Source organism: Mandrillus leucophaeus, unplaced genomic scaffold, assembly GCF_000951045.1.
Source record: "Mandrillus leucophaeus isolate KB7577 unplaced genomic scaffold, Mleu.le_1.0 Scaffold522, whole genome shotgun sequence".
NCBI lineage: Eukaryota > Metazoa > Chordata > Mammalia > Primates > Cercopithecidae > Mandrillus > Mandrillus leucophaeus.
Genome location: NW_012105609.1, coordinates 457794 through 471727, shown reverse-complemented (window position 1 = coordinate 471727; position 13934 = coordinate 457794). Strand labels below are relative to the sequence as shown.

The 13934-nt window shown below is 44.3% G+C and overlaps 1 protein-coding gene across 1 annotated transcript in view; it reads right to left on the bottom strand.

Annotated features, from left to right (window-relative positions):
• Positions 1-4183: 4183 nt before the first annotated feature.
• Positions 4184-13934, bottom strand: part of LRRC36 (leucine rich repeat containing 36) — a 64272-nt gene continuing 54521 nt past the window's right edge. Inside the window, exons 10-14 of the mRNA XM_011996688.1 lie at positions 13645-13810; positions 12191-12336; positions 10304-10427; positions 7053-7167; positions 4184-4520 (exon numbers count right to left, since the gene is read on the bottom strand). Of these exons, the coding sequence (XP_011852078.1) occupies positions 4295-4520; positions 7053-7167; positions 10304-10427; positions 12191-12336; positions 13645-13810 (777 nt within the window). The 3' untranslated portion in view covers positions 4184-4294. The remainder of the gene's footprint in view (positions 4521-7052; positions 7168-10303; positions 10428-12190; positions 12337-13644; positions 13811-13934) is intronic.

The following is a 13934-nucleotide window of genomic DNA, read 5'->3' as shown; positions in this document are numbered from 1 at the left end:
GGGAGTTGGAGGTTGCAGTGAACTGAGATTGCGCCACAGCACTCCAGTGTGGGCAACAGACACTTTGTCTCAAAAAAAAAAAAAAAAAGAAAAAAAAAAGAGTAGCTCATCTGACTCTGTAATTTTATAGCCAAGGAAATACCCTTGGAGGGCTTCTCCTCCAAGAGTGGAGGGGCTTCTGCAGACTAGAGGCCAGACCATGCCTCTTGCCTCCCAGGCCAGGCTCTTTCCAGCAAGCCCTAACATTGACTTCCAAAACTGGGACAGGCTGACCGGTGATAGGGCTTGGCACCCAACGCTAGCCTGTGGTGGGGGGCAGGGAATCCCTCAGTGAAGGGGCCTCCTCTTTGATGTCCTCCCATCTGTTCCACATCCCTGGTCGGGGGAAGGGGAGCCTCTCTGGTCCTGAGGATGCCTGGGCGTTTCCAGATAATCTCACGGAAGCTCTGGGTGTTTGACAGAGCTATTCTCAAGTCAAGGCTTTCAGGCCACCTCTCCTTCCTTCCTTGCTGTGAAAATGGGGCTGGATGGGACTTTAGGGCCTACCCAGGAAAGGGTGACTCCCAAAGGGGCTAGAAAAGGTATAAAAGGGCCAGTTCCCAAATGCCTGCTTTCCCCACCCAGATCACAAGACAAAGCAGCACCATTGTCTATCCTCTCATCCCACAGGCTATTGGGGGATGCTCCTGCCCAGGTGGCCCCACATCCCTTAAGGCCAGCTTTCCTTGGGGACAGGGGTGTAGCAGAATAGTGTGGCTTGAGACAGGGATGTCAGGGGGGAATCAGCAGGCAGCAGGTGGGCATCTGGCCATAGCAGAGCCTTGCCTCACAGCGTTGCTCCCCCTGACCCAAATGACCGTGTCTCCTTGTGTGGCCCAGGGAAGAGCTTCAGAGACCTTTAGGCAGGTCCTCCTACCAGTAAATGTTAAGAGGTAGAATGCAAGGCGTTTAATGAAAAAACAAAAATGCAGAGGAACAATTCCTCTAGCCCTGGAAAATTCATTTGAATTGCAAGCTTAAAATGAGCATAATAGGAGTGAACCCCAAACCCTCTGGCTTTCACCAGAACAGCCTCACAGGGAAGCATATTTAACTGTGTTCCAAATCGGGCCAGGCTCCCACTATTCCGCTGCAGGTGATAGTACCATCCAATGGCAGGGGGCCCAGTAGCTTCTCCATACCTGTGACTAGCAGTATGGCTTGGAAGAACAGAGAGAGAATGGCTAAGCCTCCAAACCCCACCTCATAGGAGTAAAGCCCCCTCTTCTCGAAATGCCGTTATGAAGCCTGAGGGAATTTAAGGCCCACTCAGGGCCAGGAGGACCCTAAGACCAAATGGGTCTGGCAGAATCTGGCACAGGGCAGCCATTGCCCAGCGATGCCACTGCTCCTCCCCTAACAGCCTCCTTGTGGTTGAAAGCTTTGGATACCCTTACTAGCAAAATCAGGCTGGACAAAGAAGAGGTTAGGATCAGAGGGACAGAGCCTTTAAAACCTGCTCTGCATGGCTGGGACTAGCCCACAGGCTAGCGTTGGGTGCCAAGCCCTATCACCGGTCAGCCTGTCCCAGTTTTGGAAGTCAATGTTAGGGCTTGCTGGAAAGAGCCTGGCCTGGGAGGCAAGTGGCATGGTCTGGCCTCTAGTCTGCAGAAGCCCCTCCACTCTTGGAGGAGAAGCCCTCCAAGGGTGTTTCCTTGGCTATAAAATTACAGAGTCAGATGAGCTACTCTTTTTTTTTTTTTTTTTTTTTTTTTTGAGACAACCTGAGAGTGGCTCTGCCCCTCCCTCTGGACACAGAACCTCCCTGAGGACCAGTCTCCATCCCAGACCTGTTTGCTTTCTGGCGGTAGTACCAGGCCTAGGGTGTGGGATTCTGCTCCACGGGTTTTCTGCTTGTTTCAAGGGTCCTCCGCTTTCCATGATGAGTCCAGTTAGCCCCTCAGGGCAACTTTAGGTCTTTGACATGGTAACCCCTACCCCTGCCCTGTAGACCAAGTGCCATACAGGGAAAAATCAGAAACACAAATGACTTCCCCAGGCGTGGACAGCAACCCTAGCAGGTGCCTGGCCGGGGACAGCATCAGCCACTTTCAATGACAATGGAAAATGGGGTGGAGGGTGGCACGGGCTGGGCCAGGTTCTTTGTTCCCATTAGGAGGTATCCTGAGCAGATTCTGGGGCTGGTACCATCAGATGTTCATGGAGGAGGCAGGAAGGGCTGGGGTGGAGGAAAGCAGTGCATTATTCCTCCCTGCCCCCTGGTGTGTCCATTAGGTTGGCCTGTGCACTGGGCTGGGACCCTGAAATATAACAACGCAGGGATGCAATGCCACTGGCTGATGCTCCCCTACCTGGGCAAGACACTTTGGAGGTCTCTCAGTAAGACAAAGACAGGCCCAGGAAAGTGGCAGCGGGGGTGCAGGGAGGCTGCTCTTACTGACATTTCCACAGAGCACAGGCTTGCTCAAGATCCCTCAGAGCCTTGCAGCTCAGAGAAACTTCTGGCTCCTCTGTACAAGCTGCTTTTGGGAAGCCACTTAAAATCCAGAAGTCTGTGGATTTATAACTTAGAAACTTGTGACTGTCACGTCTCATTAGTATGGCGGTGGCTCTCCTTCCCTGCACAGCATGGAATCAGGGGTACAAGTAAGTTATCTAATCCTTCCATTTGTCTCTCTCTCTCTGACGTGGCCCTGAAGGTGAAGAGAAGTACCATGTGGCATTAGGTTGAAAATCCTTCACCTTCTACACACTCTCTGGTGACATTAGCACCCTGGGAGGCCACTGAAGCAGAAACATACCTAGAACCACTTACATCATCTTTCCCCATTGATTTTTTAAATGCCCAATCAGGATTAAAAGTACAGGGCACCCACATGTAAATTGGATGCTGAGCCCAAAGCTAACATATTCAGAAGCAGCATATCTAGTCTGGCCTGCCTCTGCCTCTTCTTCAGGCTGTCTAGCTCCCCTTTGGTCCTCCCTTACTTCACACCATGATCAACCCATTCTCTTCTCTCCTTCTACTTCTTCTTCTTTCTTTTTTTTCAGAGACAGAGTTCTGCTCTGTTGCCCAGGCTGGAGTGCAGTGGTGCACTGCAGCCTTGAACTCTTGGGCTCAAGCGATCCTCATGCCTCAACCTCCCTAGTAGTTGGGCCCACAGGTATGCACCACTGCGCCTGGCTAACTTTTAAATTTTTTTTGTAGAGGTAGAGTCTCACTATGTTGCCCAGGCTGGTCTCAAGCAATCCTCCCAACTCGATCTCCCTAGGTACTGGGATTACAGGTGTGAGCCCCTGTGCTTGGTCCTGAGAAAGCTTCTCAAACACAATCTGTCACTCCTCTGCCTTCCCAATCTAAAATCTTCAAGGAGCGGTGCAACCTTGCTCCTGCTTACCTCCTCTCAGCCCTCAGCTCTCTGAAGAAACCACGTCCCTTTGCATTTCCCAGCCTTCACACATGCTGCTACTCTCTGCAGCTTCTCCCCATTGCTCTTGCCCTCAGCCACATGCTTTGCCTGGTAACCTCTTCATGTCTCCCCCTTCATGAAAGATCACTTGCTCTGGGGACATTCTCATGACATTACACCTCTTCCATGTCCCACACTTCTGTCCTTGCCCCACTATCCCCCTGTGGTGTTCCAGACTCTTCTCTGTACTCTTGGCCTGGGAGGCTCTGCATCCCCTTTACCTGCTATTGTTCTTACTCATTCTGCAGCGTCCATTCAAGTAAGCCTCACTGACGCCTTCTCCAATCCTACAGTGGCCATTACTCACTCTTTCTCCCTCTTCAGGACATCATCAGGCTTTTGTTTAGACCTATTTAGTACCAATTCCAAGCTTTGGGCCCCATTACACGAGTTTGCTTTTTTCCCTGACTAAATTGTTAGCTGTTCCAGGGCAGACACCAGATGTTGTTAGCTTTTCACCATGGCGGGAAGTTATCAAACCCTGTTTGATGAATCTGGCGGATGTTCTTTTTTAACTTTCTACCACACAGTTTCAAATGACATAGGGGAAAAATATCTAGTGTATTTTTCCCTTTCAACATTTTCAGCCAAATGTCTCTATGCAATGTCTATACAATAGCTGGGACTAAGTGCCAACTATTTCTGTGGGCAGAAGGAAAGAATGACTCAATAGGGGGAGATAAATAGAGAAATAAAAAGAAGGACAAATACAATCTAATCAGAATACATTTCTTTCTTAATCTTTGTGAGTACGTACCACCATACTGGTGGCAATGGCGGTGAGAGCCTCTGTGGACCAGGGAAGCTGTGGTGTGGGTTCCATGCTAGCTCCATAAGCCAGGCTCTGAGGCAGCATCCGAGACGCTCTGTATTAGATACTGACCAGTGTCATGTGTCACTGGTGAGGAGGAAGACAATGTGCTTTTCCCAAAGGGCGATGATCTCCCCAGATGATGACCCTTCTCAGGAGGCAGGAGCGCTTTCCCAGAATAACCTTTTGGCTCCTTATTCAGCTGCTGCAGCAGATACTCATTAGTTACCACCAGGGATCTGAGGCCCGGGGGAAAAAGGCAGTCATGAAATCATAAAAGCAAGAGAGATACCATGCAGACCCAAAATGTTTCCCAAAGACAAATGTGAAATGAAGTCACATCTTTAAATAGAAGGAACTGTCCAATTTATGATTGAGTTATTTTAAAAGCAGACCTGCAGTTTCTTCATTACAATTCCATTTGATTATGTTCCAGACTTACTGAAGCAATAATACATTTCCCATTTTATATATAGCTAGCGGTTGTTCTGTTCTCTCCAAAGCACTTTGATGATGAGGTAAGTAGAAGCCTTGGGTCACTGGCACCTGATCCGGCCTCTAATTTCTACCCCAAATCGTAACATCTACTTCTATCCTGCCACTACAATTCACTAACGGTGCTAGCAGTAGCAGCATTGAACTCTATTACCATCTAACTTTTTTTTTTGAGACAGAGTTTCACTTTTGTTGCCCAGCTAGAGTGCAATGGCAGGATCTTGGCTCACTGCAACCTCCGCCTCCCAGATTCAAGCAATTCTCCTGCCTCAGACTCCCAAGTAGCTGGGATTACAGGTGTGCACCACCACACCCAGTTAATTTTGTATTTTTAGTATAGACAAGGTTTCACCATGTTGGCCAGGTTGGTCTCAAACTCCTGACCTCAAATGATCCACCTGCCTCGGCCTTCCAAAGTGCTCGGATTACAGGCTCGAGCCACCACACCTGGCCTGTATTACCATCTAATGTTAAAAGCCATCCACACACTGGCCGAAAAAAAAAATGTATGCACGATACGATTCATTATAGCACTATCTTTAATGGCAAAATATGTTAAACTAAATGTCCATCAACAGAGGACTAATTAAATAAGTGGTATATCATCCACACAACTGAGCACTATGCAGTTAGAAAAAGGAATGAGAACTAACTCTATACACCACTATGAATGGATTTTCAAGATGAAATGTTAAAGCAACACTGTGTCGTCTTATGTAATAATGGAGGAATACAAATATACAATAGAAGGATGGTGGGAGGGAAGGAAAGGACAGCAAAGACAGGAGAGGAAGCTGGATTTTTCCAGATTTATCTTATTTCTATAAAATAACTCTATAAGTTGACATTGGGACTGTGTAAATGTTTTACATAATTATGAAAACAAGATTAAATCAAAATTATTTTTAAAATTCCCTAAGAATCCAAGGCAAAATAAAACAAGTGAACCTGTATGGTTTCAGAAGGATTCTTTCTGGTTAATTTAAAAGAGAGTATTTTGACTGTACATCACTAAAGCAATATATCCTAATGTTTTCAAAATGTGGTCCCCAGACCAGCAGCAATAGCATCACCCAGAAGCTAGTTAGAAATGCAGATGTTCAGTTCCCAACCCAGACCTGCTGACTTAAAAATTGTGGGATGAGGCCCAGCAATCTGCATTTCAACACGCCCTTTGAGTTAATTTGGAGGCATACCCAAGTTTGAGAACCGTATTATGCTATTTTCTTTACTTTTGTAATGTTTGAAATAATTATAATGAAAAGCTTTTCAGACAAATCCAGAATGGTTCTGGGTCTAATCCTCTGAATATAAAGCTAACCAAATGAAAATGAGGAAGTGAGGTAGGAGGTTGAAGGTTTGGGGATGGAGTGCTTATATTTAAACTGCAGCGAAAGTCCTCGTAAATGTATATTATTGGCAAGCCAAAATCTCAAGGACTTCTCTAAATGTAGCCATAGTCTTGAGGTCTCTTCTGATTTTTTTTTTTTTTGCCTGGCCTGTATCCTGGGGGTGCTTTTTTTTTTTTTTTTTTTTTTTGAGACGGAGTCTCGCTCTGTCAACAGGCTGGAGTGCAATGGCACGATCTCGACTTGCTGCTACCTGCATCTCCTGAGTTCAAGTGATTCTCCTGTCTCAGCCTCCCCAGTAGCTGGGACTACAGGCGTGTGCCACCACGCCCAGCTGATTTTTGTATTTTTAGTAGAGACGGAGTTTCACCATGTTGGCCAGGATGGTCTCAATCTCTTGACCTCATGATCCACCTGCCTTGGCCTCCCAAAGTGCTGGGATTACAGGCGTGAGCCCCCACACCTGGCCAGGGGTGTTGTTCTTTAAGGACTGATGCTGTTGAGCTCCTCTGAAGGAAACAACACACTTTGGGTTCTTTCCCTATCACTCCCTGCCAAGTGCTCTTGATGTCTTCTGTGACCAATAGCAGGCATTTTGCAGAGGAGCCAGATGGCCGATTTTAGGGGTATGTACTGACCTCCCAGAAAAGTTAACTGACACAAACAAAGGTCCCATCAGATCCAGTGAGAAGCTAATTATCAAGGTGTTGCAACCCACCAATGCCAACAAAGACGATTAGTCCCTGATGTGTTCTGGGAAGCAGTAATTTTTATGATCCCTGAGCTAACAGGCCAGATACAGGAGGTTTACACACAGAATGGAGTTCACTTGCAAAGTGCATAGATATTAACTTTCCAAGCAAAACAAAGGAGACAAAAGGAGTAAATATCTGCTTCTAGAAGCAAGCTAGATAGACCCTCTCCTACCTCTGACTTTCATGGAGAATGGCAACTGTCTCCTCCAGCTTTTTCAGCTGGGCAAGCTCCTGGTTCAGGCAAGCCACCTGCATGGTCAGCTGTTGGTTTTTGTGCAGAAGATCATCTACAAAGGGCACAGTAGCCAGGGGTGAAAAGGATTCCAAGCTGCTAGTCTTTGAGCAGAATATAAGTATTCAGATGGACATCTTGAGAGTGCCCCATGGCACCCAACTTCACACTCCATTTCCTTACTTGAATATAGGAGATATGGTGGTAAGAATACAGGGGTTGGCAACAGATCTGAGTTAAACTTCAGCCACTTAATATTGCATGTGTAGGTTCATTTTTCTGACTTTTATTAGAGCTAATAACCTTGCTCCTTAGCACTGTTATGAGGATTCAGTGAGACACCTACCCTCACTTAGCATAGGCAGTCAATAGATATTGGGTCTTACTCCATATTCTCCATTTTAGTTTGTTTTGTACATCCTTCACTCCCTACGTAGTACGTGAAAACATCTAGAATGGTGTCAGGCACATAGTAATAACTCAATTAATACTTGTAGAAACTGAATTTGTGCCTAAGACACTCATACCTAGCTTCCCCAATATGCTACCATTACCTGCAATGATAAGGAGGTAAAAGAACAGGAACTCTGGTTGTAATGATGCCAATCTTCTATAATAGTGCTTCTTAAACCTTTTTTTTTTTTTTTTTTTTTTTTTCTGAGGTGGAGTTTCGCTCTTGTTGCCCAGGCTGAAGTGCAATGGCTTGATCTCAGCTCACTGCAACCTCCAACTCCTAGGTTCAAGCAATTCTCCTCCCTCAGCCTCCCGAGTAGCTGGGCTCCCGAGTAGCTGGGATTATAGGCACATGCCACCACGCCCTGCTAATTTTTGTATTTTTAGTAGAGACAGTGTTTCACCATGTTGGCCAGGCTGGTCTCGAACTCCTGATCTCAGATGATCCACCCACCTCGGCCTCCCAAAGTGTTGGGATTACAAGCGTGAGCCACTGTGCCCAGCCTTAAACTTTAATATGCTTACAAATCACCTGGGGATCTTGCTAAAAATATATTTTAATGCAGTAGGCCTGAGGTGAGGCCCCACTTATTTAGCAAGCTCCCAGGTGATATATGTGGATCACATCTTGAGTAAGAGGGTTCTAGAAGGTGGAAAACAAGGCCACAAAAGCTTGTTTATCACCAGTAAGCCAAAATAGTATACTGGGTCTCTTGGCTGAATGAAAGTAAGTATCTAGTGGACAAATACCTACTTTTAATTTCAAAGTAGGTAAGTGGAGACTGATACTTTGATTATTCAGGCTTGTGAGTATCAGATAGTGCTGAGAATTATTTATTTATTTATTTAGTGCCGAGATTTAACAATGGAAATTCAGTGCTTCCATAGCAGAACTTCGAAATCAAGTTCCTCATATAAATCCATGTACCCATAATTTGTTAGGGGTGCTAAGCTAGTCTGTCAAGGGCAAACTGTATCTAAAATACTGACCTAAACTATGCTGATAATAAAGTAGTACAATTAAGACTTAAATAGGATATTATTTTTCACTTATCACAATGGCAAATTTTGAAAAAATGCCCAGTGTTGGCAGAGTGGAGTGAAAGGGGTATTCAAGTACACTGCTGAGGTGGGTGTAAACTGAAACAACTTTCTTGGAAGTGATTTATATGACAAAAGCCTCAAAAATATCCCATCCTTTGACTCACTAATTCTACTTCTAGGACCGTCTCCTAGGAAAATAGTCTGAAATGTACACAAAGATTTCCGTACATAGACATTAATAGCAGCATTATTTATAATAGTATAAATATTAAATATTAGAACTCTCAGCTCCATCAAAAGGGAAGAAGGTTAATCTCAGAAAAGTATTTGATTCTAGGGTCTTTTCCTTCACTTCAGGTCTTTCTTTTGAATGTTTAGAAATAATTTAAAATCATTTTATTCTAAATATATAACCATTATAAAAACAACTAGAGGACTAAACAGATAAATATGGTATACTCTTGTGATATTGTAGAAATGCCTATACTATGAAATTAATAACATTAGGATGTAGAAAGCAAGTCTGTGATTATTTGAGGTCAAGAGTAGGGGAAACTGACTATAAAAAGGTATGAAGAAACTTTCTAGAAATGTTCTGTATTTTGATTGAGATCAAACTTAAAATGTGTGCATCTAATTATATGTAAATTATTTTTTAAAACCAGGACACAGTTTTATTATTATTTATTATTATTATTATTTGAGGGGGAGTCTTGCTCTGTTGCCCAAGCTGGAGTGCTCAGCTCACTGCAACCTCTGCCTCCTGGGTTCAAGCAATTCTCCTACCTCAGCCTCCCGAGTAGCTGGGATTACAGGCACCTGCCACCAAGCCCAGCTAATTTTTATATTTTTAGTAGAGACAGGGTTTCACCATGTTGGCCAGGCTGGTCTTGAACTCCTGAGCTCAAGTGATCTGCCCACCTTGGCCTCCCAAAGTGCTGGAATTACAGGAATGAGCCACCGCACCTGGCCTATTTTTATTATTATTTTTCTTGAGACAGGGTCTCTCATTCGCCCAGGCTGGATTGCAGGGGCATGATCAAGGCTTACTCTAACCTTGAACTACTGGGCTCAAGTGATCCTTCTGCCTCAGCCTCTTTGGCTCTATAGGTGCACACCACCATGCCTGGCTAAGTTCTTATTTTTTGTAGAGACGGGTTCTCACTATGTTTCTCAGACTGGTCTCAGACTCCTGGACTCAGTCAATCCTCCTGCTTTGTCTTCCCAAAGGGCTGGGATTATAGGTGTGAGCAACTGCACCTGCCCATCCACAATTTTTAATTTGGAGTTAAAAACATACAGAGAAGTGAGGTAGAAGAAAATATACCAAAAACACAAATGGAAGTTATTGCTGGATCATGGGGTTATATTTTCCTTGTATTTTCCAAACTTTCTATAAAGAACATGTTCTTAGTGTTACAATCACAAAAGCATGTGTCATTCTCAAAATTAATGGCAATAGTAATATTTGAACATGCTTTCCACTGACAAGAGCTTCATCTGGTAACTCAAGCCACCTGCATTACAATTCTCTGAGGCAAGATGATTGTTTCTGTTAACTGCCAGGAAAACTGATGACCAAGTAGGCCAAAGGCAGCCATGTGAGCTAGCATGATGAAGGTTACTAAATTGGTCATCTATAAACAAACAGTTGTCTTGCGAGGCCCCATATATCATGGCTTTCCTCAACTTACCATAAGTATGTGATTGTTGCCCACTCACAATTGAGATGGCAGCACTTTCCTCCAACTGTTGAATTTTTTCTGACAAAATGAGGTTTTCCTCCAGCACTCTGACCAGTTTTTGCTTCAAACTCTCCTTTAGATTAGAAAACAAAATACAGATACATTAAGAATCTGACATTCTAGGTTGGGTGTGATGGCTCACGCCTGTAATCATAGCACTTTGGCTCAGGTGGGTGGATTGCCTGAGCTCAGGAGATCGAGACCAGCCTGGGCAACACGGTGAAACCCCGTCTCTACTAAAATACAAAAAATTAGCTGGGCGTGGTGGTGTGTGCCCGTAACCCCAGCTACTCGGGAGGCTGAGACAGGAGAATTGCTTGAATCTGGGAGGCAGAGGTTGCAGTGAGCTGAGATAGTGCCATTGCACTCCAGCCTGGGCGACAGAGTGAGAATCTGTCTCAAAAAATAAAAAATAAAAGAATCTGACATGCTGAGGTATGTTTAGAGAACTGAAAGATCTTTTCCTCTATTTAGTGATAAAATGATTGGAAGTCAGCATCTTTTTTCTCACTAGAATTTTAATTCATTGGTAAATACAGCTCAAATGCAGTAAACAAATTTATTACATGGACTAGCAATCTTTCTTATGAGTTATCTACTACTCTTGCAGAACAAATGGTCATTTTGACAAGTGGCCAGCATTCTTAGTCATCTATCATCTATCTAAAGTTTCTAGAACTGAACTTGGTGTTTGAAAATCCTCTAATGTTAAGAAAAGGCGGCTGAGGCCGGGTGCAGTGGCTCACGCCTGTAATCTCAGCACGTTGGGAGGCAGGTGGATCATGAGGTCAAGAGATCGAGACCATTCTGGCCAATATGGTGAAACCCCGTCTCTACTAAAAATACAAAAATTAGCTGGGCATGGTGGCGTGTGCCTATAGTCCCAGCAACTTGGGAGGCTGAGGCAGGAGAATCGCTTGAACCTGGGAGGCGGAGGTTGCAGTGAGCCAAGATAGCACCATTGCACTCCAGCCTGGCGATAGAGTGAGACTCCATCTCAAAAAAAAAAAAAAGAAAGAAAAAGGCTGGCCGGATACAGTGGCTCATGCCTGTAATCCCAGCACTTTGGGAGGCTAAGGTGGGCAGATCACCTAAGGTCAGGAGTTTGAGACCACCTCAGCCAACATGGCGAAACCCTGTCTCTACTACAAATACAAAAATTAGCCGGGTGTGGTGGTGGGCACCTGTAATCCCAGCTACTTGGGAGGCTGAGGCAGGGAGAATTGCTTGAACCTGGGAGGCAGAGGTTGCAGTAAGCCGAGATTGTGCCACTGCACTCGAGGCTGGGAAACAGAGCAAGACTCTGCCTTACGAAAAAAAAGAAAAGAAAAGAAAAAAGAAAAGGAAGAAGAGAAAAGAACAGAGAAGAGAAGAAAAGAGAAAAAGGAAAAAAGCATGGGGATACGAGTTGCTGCTGCTTCTCCTAGAGCCAGCAGGCTGATGCTCTAGAATGGCCCCCAGCCCCTGGCCCCTGGTTCAGGGCTCTCAGCTCCCTTAGAAGAGAGGAAAGACAATCCGAGATACATTCACTGGGATCAAACCATAACCTTCAAGAACATTATCCTAAACATTTCCACTTAGAGTTTTTTGGAATTTTTGTTTGTTTTTTCTCATTTCAAGTCTTTCTTTAGAATTTTTGGATTAGGGTTAGGATGAGGGAGTCATCCCTGCAGAACCTCCAAGTTGTCCCTGTCCTAGCAAGTTTTATATTCCTGCTGTGCCCAGACTTTTTCCATATTTTGGTTAGGTGTTCATGGTGATGCTGATCGTTAGGGCACAGAGACGTTGTAGTCCTGCTGCTCTGTCCTTTTCTAAAGGGAGATGAGAGGGGCATACCATGTCATTAGGGACCAGCTGCGCAGCCTCCTTCAGTTCAAGCTCCCTCCTGCAGAAGGCTTTCGTCGTGTCTTCAGGATGTGAGCGACACTTCGGCTGAGAAGGAGCCGGGACTACCAAAGACAGAAGCAAATCTCGGGCAGGACCTGCCAAAAATTCAGGATGGGCACACGGGCCAATCTTAAAAGCTAAAGCACAGCATTCCTAGTCAGTAACTACCAGCTCTCTGGATCAAATAGGGTAATCTAGTATCTCCTTTTTACCAGAACTTAGTAAGTGGCAGAAAGAGGTGTTTTTAAGAGGATAAGAAATTATATCCTACATCCTCTGTGGAGAAACAACAGCAGCCCCTTGTGAGTGCATGATTCCTTAGTCATTGATTAGTGGTCCTGGGGATAATTTCCTACAAAATGGGAGCAATAGGTCAACATGAGAAGGAAAATAACTGTGTTAGGATTGCTTCTTCTGGATGTCCCTTTAGACATTTTTTAAAAAGTTTTTTTTAACCCCAAACCACTTTCAAGTTTCTAGTTTTTTTGTTTTTTTCGTTTGTTTTTTTCTGAGACAGAGTCTTGCTCTGTTGCCCAGGCTGGAGTGCCATGGCACGATCTCGGCTCACTGCAAACTCCACCTCCCAGGTTCAAGCAACTTTCCTACCTCAGCCTCCCGAGTAGCTGGGATTACAGGTGCACACCACCATGCCCAGCTAATTTGTATATTTTTAGTAAGGACGGGATCTCATCATGCTGGCCAGGCTGGTCTCCAACTCCTGACCTCATGATCCACCCACCTCAGCCTACCAAAGTGCTGGGATTACAGGCGTTAGTCACTGTACCCAGCCAAGTTTCTAGTTTTTACTTAAACTTTTACCACTAACAAAATTTCCTTATTCTTCTATTAAATAGCCAATAAACATGTTAAGCATCAAAAAGAAAATAACAACAAATAAATGCATGAAGCCAACATTTGCAAAACTGTTTTCTCCCATGTTTCTAAAAAACGAACCCTAAAGAGAGTCCAGGTCATTTACTCATTCGAGTTTTTCAAATCATAACATTCTAACAGTCATCTCAAAACTCTGATGATCAAACCCAATTTCTGTTGTATTCATTATTGGCACTTTCCCAAGGATCACAAAATCTTTTAAAAAATTAATGTAGTCATTAATTTATATATCTGGTTACTCTATATAATACCAAAGACTACCAAATATTCACAGGAGGAACAAAACAATCGTTACAAAACAATTAGAAAAGGTGCTGCTTTTAAAAAATAATGAAGAAGAATATGAGAAAAATGCAGATTTGTTAACTATGGTGTTTCTGAGATGTTTTAGGATGTGATCATGAGAACAACTTTCTTTGCAAGTGAAGTGGGCTAAGTGGTTTTTAGCAGAACACAGAGTAGAGGCAAAGTCCAGCTCCTCTCTAGGGACAGAGAATGCATTCACTCACCAAGAAACTTCTTGTTCAGGAGGAGGGAGCCAGAGCCATTCCAGTGCTTATCCACAAGCTCCAGGAGCTGTCTGAGGACAGTGGCCACATGGGGGGTTCTGGCAGAGATTGGGGGACTGTGGTTTCCAGGCAAACCGTGCAAGCTACCCAGGTCACTAGAGAGAGGCTCAAGAGAAAAAAAAAAAAAAAAAAAAGGAAAAACAAACAAACAAAAAACCCAACCATTTGTCATTCTTATACAATAAGGGAAGTAAGAATGTAGACATTTAGCCTTTTTTTTTTTTTTTTTT